Genomic DNA, 6,276 nt, shown 5'->3' with positions numbered 1-6,276 from the left:
CGAGTGGAGGAACTACGAAATTGATGACCAAGCTCGATCGAGTGGAGATTTCGAAGATTCAACCAAGAAATCAAGTTTTGCAGGTTCAATTTCATATTTGAATTCAATACATGTGAGCAGTACATGTATAATATGTGATTTTGATTGGTTTGCAGTAGAGTTTAGCCTTGGATAAGGAATTTGAGCACAAATTGTTCGTAAGTTTCATATGCATGTGGAATAGAGTTAAAGCCAAGGATTTCTTGGTTATGCTTTGATAAACTTATAGTATGGCATGTTGTTAAATGACGAATTATCATCACTCAGAGAGTAATTTCAGTAAATATGTGGAGAGTTTTGTGGATAAAGACTTAGAGAATTCATATTCGAGTACAAGTAATCAATTTGGGAAAATATGCACGATATAACACATTATGGTGATTATAAAGCTGCTGATTTGATGCTTCCATGATGTTGCATCTCAAAGATTTGAGAAAAAAATGTTAAGTCAGTTTAGTCTCAGTTTGATCATACACTTGATGTGTTCGAACTTCCAAGTGTATGAGAATATAGCGGACATGTTGTTTGTTGGGTCAAAGTTGTACTCATACTATGGCCAGATGGTATTATTATACATATAATTGGTCAATCCCCCGAGAGGGTGTTGAACAGTTGTCTTCGACAACCATATTTGCCTTTTTGGGCTGTAAACAGACACTGTTTTAGTACAGATTTATATCATCAGAAACTATGACTTCATAGCCTAATTCTTAAGATATCATCAGAAAATAGGACCTTGGCTWTTAAGATATAATTCTTAAGTTATATCAATATTAAGTATCATTTTCACTCATTTTGTTTTTCTTTTAAAGTTGCATTTGACTATTAAATCTGCAGCAATTTGTTTGAAACATGGTTGCCAACAGTATTACTCATCCTTCTCATTGGGACGTTGTCAATAGAAATCTCTAAGGTAGAACTGTCAGGTATCTCTGTTCTCCTGGGGACGTTGTCAATAGAAATCCTACTCATCCTTCTCTCACCCGGGGAAGGATCATCTGCACTCCTCCATGATGTCAGGTATCTCTGTTCTCCTGTTATGAGGTTCTTGCCCAATTTCATTCCTGGTATAAAGGTATCTCCAGAGTAATCAAAACTTTGCCAAATGAAATTTTCCTTCCAGACATTTTTTTCATCCTTATAATCAAAGCTTTGCCAAATCAAACTTTCATTGCTTATAGTATCCTCATCCTTGATTACTAGAGTACCACCATTTAAGAGTTGTGCCATGKGCATGATATTTGTGCTGGATGCCGAGGAATTGGATGACCAAATGATGTCTGTGCTGCCACAATTGACAAGAGACAGGATATCTTTGCTGTCCAATTTGAAAATGCCTGAGGTATCGAAGAGTGGAGTTTCCTGGTTATCAACCCATACAACTGTATGAGGTGATGTGTTCTTAAACCATATYCCCAGTATCGATTTTCTGAACTTCCTGGGCTAAAGAAACCCATCTCGAATTTTTAGTTCTCCGAAACAATGGTCTCACCATCTGTGATGTTTTGATACACAGCTATGGTGTCTGCTGAACTACAAGCTGTTAGCATGAGAAAGAAGGTAACAGAAGGGAGTAMTATTATGGCTTGATTCATATCAATCAACTGATTGAWTTTTCCTTACAATTTATTTGGTCTTCTATGCATTMAAATGCTAAACCTCATCAAGTGGTGAATTTTTAGAACTTCAAATGGGATTGTGCAAATAAAACTGAAAGCTAAAAAGACCAAGCCGGCATAATTGAATTGTATATCTTCAATTTTCTCCCTTGCTTTAAATGGGTAAATGATACAGTAATTATTCATCAAGTTGAAGAGTCCACACCAGTAGGACCAGCAGCCACCGTCTTTGTTTAGAGTTTTTATTTATTTTTAGTTTAGTTGCTTTTACCTTTTACCACGTCTTCCCACGTTGGAATCGATTTGGTCTTCCATCTCATTCGAGCATCTCCAACAGATTCTCTAAAATAGARAAAATGGAGGTTTTGTTCTCTATTTTGCTCCAACAAGAGAAAACTCCAAGTTTAGAGAATTCTCTAAAACTTGATGGAAGGAAAGAGAAATGATTTTTTATTCATTCCCACGAATGAGATTGAATTATTATTATTTTATATAAATTTGCTAATGTTAGGTCTTGTGAGCCTGTAAAAGGTTCATTTATTCAGCACTATAAAAGCAAGCRGYTTTCAGCTYATTCTTCTCTCTTTATTTTATTTTTTTGTTTCTGCTTTGTTTTCTTGTTCTTCAGATCCAGTGGCAGATTTAAGAAGGGGMCACTGAGGTCCCATGCCACTATGAACTTGTTTGTTGTAATGTAAATTTTTTACCATCCTCAACGGTGCTAAAACTATGATTCAGTTTGTGCTACCATTACCAATAMTGGAGCCAGCTACCTTTGTTGCAGAGCGTTGTCTCTGGAAAACTTGTTAATAAATATGCACTACGAAGTAAAAACAAAAGAGTTGCATGGAAATAAACAAGAACAGAGTTGAGGCCTGTGTTGAATATATACACAAAAAAGTCTGGAAAGATTCTTACTCTTTAAAGAAAGTACCAAAGTTTATCATGGTCAACCTCAGTGCAACATTCGTACCAGCAAAACTTGGGCTCACACGCAAGTTTAATGATCTGAAGTCATTTCATTCGAAGTTTGGCACCCCTAACGCTTGGTGATTTTATTCTTGCAACTATGGAATTGTATAGGAAGTAAATATTTGTTTCCTTTCCCACCTATGGAAATTTATCTTGATCTCTACTAGAAAGATCAAAGGTTTAACTATTCTGTWATGCTGCATACTACCATGCCAGAAAACAAGCTGAAAAAAGAACATTAAGATACACAGTTCCATACAGCATCACGAAGCTTGTTTGGAGCACTAACATCAAGCTACCRACTGGATGTGTTTACAGAGACAAAGCCATGAAACCSATGATTAGGATCTTAATTRGGGAAATTTGAAGGAGACAGATGGGATACTCCACAACAGGTATGTACATCACACATAAACACATGTAATCTATCTAGCATACATTAGTGTTATCATATATTCATCAATTGATGAAACAGAGTCCTGCTCTCGGTAACTTTCTTCGATGAAAAAAGCTGGMTGTTTCGGTGGAGGMAAAAYACCCTCACTAACRAGCATCAAAACCACTGACAACATAGTTGGCCTATCTTCTGCATGATGTTGCACACACAATAACCCRACATGTATTGATCGTAGTACTTCTGAGACAATGCATGAATTGCGTAAAGATTCACTCATGATTTCAATGGACTTGTCTTCTTTATAGAGTCTCCATGCCTGAAGAAATCAAACTTCATATTTATAAGTATGCTAAAAGAGCAAGGTTTAAAGAATACGCTTAGTTCCTTGTGGAGTTCATAGGGTTTAGTCTACCAGAATAACTTACATGTCCAAGAAGGTTGTCACTGTGATCTCCATGAGAGAACCCTCTGTTTTTCTTCCCGCTCACTATCTCCAGCACAAGAACACCGAAGCTAAAAACATCTGACTTTATAGAGAAGCGTCCGTGTACTGCATATTCAGGAGAAATGTAACCGCTGCACAAAGTTCAACGATATAAACATACAGGTTACTATTGGAACTTCTTGTTTGTTTCTATTTTCCCCTTTTCTTTCTGAAAAAAGTGGGAATATTAACTGAGTGCGGTATGTTTTACAGATTCTTACTATGTTCCAACAACCTTCTTCGTCTTAGCCATGGCATCCTGCCCTACAAACTTTCGAGCAAGGCCAAAGTCGGATATTTTTGGATTCATATCACTGTCCAGCAAAATATTACCTGCCTTGAGATCTCGATGGATGATTTGAAGGCAAGAATCTTGATGTAGATAAAGAATACCTCGAGCCATACCATGKATAATTTGAAAGCGTTGAGGCCAGTCAAGCATTGAACTTCTGCTTTCATCTGCCCAATATGAACTACTTAGTCCATGTATGCTGCTGATCTATGTGTGAATTTTCCAAGAAATTCAACAAGAAGACTACAAGATATGTGAAAGTAAGGCACTAGAGAGAGTCRAACCAAATAGAAATGAGTCCAAACTTTTATTAGCCATGTMTTCATAAATCAAAATCATTTCATTCCCATGAATGCAGTATCCAAGAAGCTTCACAAGGTTCCGATGCTGAAGTTTTGCAATACAAATGACTTCATTCTTGAACTCATCAATCCCTTGTTGAGATGTTTCTGAGAGCCGCTTCACAGCTACATTTCTTCCATCTTCCAACACACCCTAAAAGTTTAAGGTTAGGGCTTATGATACTAACATTTCTATTTAATTTATTTTTTACTTCTGCATCATGAGACTGATACTCTTTYTTTTTTATTCAATATCAATAAGTTACCTTGTAAACAGGACCAAAGCCACCTTCTCCAATCTTATTGTTGATGCTGAAATTATCTGTAGCCTTGGCTATTTCATATAGGTTAAAAAATGGCAGCGTATCAAGATCATCCATTTKAACACTAGCATKCTTTTTATCAARGGCATTCCAGTTTCCTACAAAGAAGTTGAATGTCTTAATTATGTGAATCTGCTAAAAGAATTGTACTCTTACAAACTTGCAATTTGTGTGGATGTTGGCTACTGTTTCATTTCTAGAACTACAAAAATGACTTACCTCGTGCTTTCTTTGTTTTTCTACAAGCATATGCTATCGTCGACAGAAGCAGTGCAGCAGATGAAATTGTCAGCACCACGATGAGTACTTCTTTCTTGATGAAGCGGGATTGAGAGACCATGCGGCCTTTTGTTAAAGGATACAATAGTTAGTAATGTCTTTCTACAAACACATATTGTTGCTATTCTATATATATGACTCTGTATATAGTAATTTTCTACGAGTTTTAGCACATAACTGGTAGTACTGACTGAAGGACCTTTGACAGTTGTAGGATCAAAATGTGGTGTACCTGCTAACTCAGAGGCTGCCATTCTTACGTAAAGTTCTTGCTTTTCATCATATTCTCTTATGTCCATCAGTTCATCAAACCATAGCAAACATCCACTTCCACCGTTTCTGATATCTAATTGTGCATAAGCGGTACAAGAGCAATCCCTTTTGCAAGTCATCTCACATTCGGCAAGTGTCATGCTCACATTGTAACTTGAACGTCGTGTATCTGGAAATTTTACTCCTGAAATTTTCCAAAAGCCATCCTCAATCCCACATTGCAAAGGTTGTTCACGTTGACACCCACCAGACCAATCTGCTGCATTCCATTCCTCTGGTAGTCGTGGTTCAAAACCTTCCAGACAACTACAGGGGGGATACATGTTGATGCTACACGTTCCATAAGGACCACAGCGTGCATAACGACCACAACTATCAACTACTATATTTCCATACACGGCCCATTCTAGGGTTCGCTCGATCCAGTTTAATTGTAGTGTGATGCCTTCTGATGACACATGTATCCTTGGAAGAACTGAATTCTTCTGTTTATATCTATAATATATTTCTTTCTCATTAATAACAAACTCTACTGAATAAATTGAATTTGGGTTTTCAACAGGAAAGCCATGAAACCCAACACCGTTCCAATGTCCATGCCTGGAGTGTATAACTCGACCTTCCCTCTGAAATATTTGTGGATATCCATTTGTGTCTATCCAGTTTTTGTATAGACCTATAGAAGGTTCATCAGGACTCTTCCAAGATGTTAAATACTTCTCTCTTCCTGATACCAAATCCTTTCCAATTTTCATTCCTGGCAGCAGTGTGTCACCAGGATAATCAAAACTTTGCCAGATGGGATTTTCTTTGGTGCTACTTTCATCCCACAGAACAAGATTCCCGGTGTCCAGAAGTTGTGCCTCCAGGTTACGRCTCCTGACAGATACCGTTGAATTGGATGACCAGATCAAAGTATTACCGGCACTGAGAATCTGTAGGACTCCTTCTCTACTGACTTCAAAAATGCCAGATGTATCGTTGATTGGTTTCTCTCTGTTGGCAACCCATACAACGGTACCCTTTGATATCTTCTTGTACCATATCCCCAGGTACCGATTCCTGGACTTTCCAGGGCTAAAAAAKCCCAGTTCAAACATGTCACCATCTGAAACAATGGTGTCACCATCTTTGATTGCTTGATTTCTTGATATTGTGTCTACTGCAGCAGACCTTGAGAGGAGAAAGAGTATGGTACTTGAGAATAACACAAGGATGGGATGAACATAAACCTCCATTGATGTGTTCTTGTAAAAC

The 6,276-nt window shown here is 37.5% G+C and overlaps 1 protein-coding gene and 1 long non-coding RNA gene across 13 annotated transcripts; one reads left to right on the top strand and one right to left on the bottom strand.

The window, feature by feature from the left end:
- On the top strand, positions 1-5,939 carry LOC112512235. Of its 9 annotated transcripts, XR_003069222.1 has the most exons (8): positions 1-83; positions 877-1,059; positions 1,243-1,430; positions 1,556-3,634; positions 3,725-4,063; positions 4,162-4,311; positions 4,714-4,842; positions 4,955-5,166. It is a non-coding gene; the product is annotated as an uncharacterized LOC112512235 (long non-coding RNA). The 9 variants fall into 9 exon arrangements; XR_003069219.1 differs by adding an exon at positions 5,787-5,939 and having other exon boundaries at positions 877-3,634; positions 4,714-4,837; positions 4,955-5,006; XR_003069217.1 differs by adding an exon at positions 5,787-5,939 and having other exon boundaries at positions 877-3,634; positions 4,955-5,006.
- Positions 2,987-6,257, bottom strand: LOC112512233 (G-type lectin S-receptor-like serine/threonine-protein kinase At4g27290). 4 transcript variants are annotated; one of them, XM_025118099.1, is made up of 7 exons: positions 4,934-6,257; positions 4,694-4,773; positions 4,411-4,602; positions 4,088-4,298; positions 3,733-3,970; positions 3,453-3,603; positions 2,987-3,343 (listed from the first exon to the last, which is right to left on the bottom strand). In XM_025118099.1, the coding sequence occupies exons 1-7, from the start codon at positions 6,255-6,257 to the stop codon at positions 3,056-3,058; spliced, it is 2,484 nt and encodes an 827-aa protein (XP_024973867.1). In that variant the 3' UTR covers positions 2,987-3,055. The 4 variants fall into 4 exon arrangements, with proteins under 4 accessions (XP_024973867.1, XP_024973868.1, XP_024973869.1 ...); XM_025118100.1 differs by having other exon boundaries at positions 4,411-4,565; positions 4,687-4,812; positions 4,979-6,257; XM_025118101.1 differs by having other exon boundaries at positions 4,694-4,812; positions 4,979-6,257.
- Between the last annotated feature and the right edge of the window lie 19 nt (positions 6,258-6,276).

The sequence above is a fragment of the Cynara cardunculus genome (genome assembly GCF_001531365.2).
Source record: "Cynara cardunculus var. scolymus isolate 2C chromosome LG 5, CcrdV1, whole genome shotgun sequence".
NCBI classification, from domain to species: Eukaryota; Viridiplantae; Streptophyta; class Magnoliopsida; order Asterales; family Asteraceae; genus Cynara; species Cynara cardunculus.
This window is presented reverse-complemented; position numbering and strand designations above follow the sequence as displayed.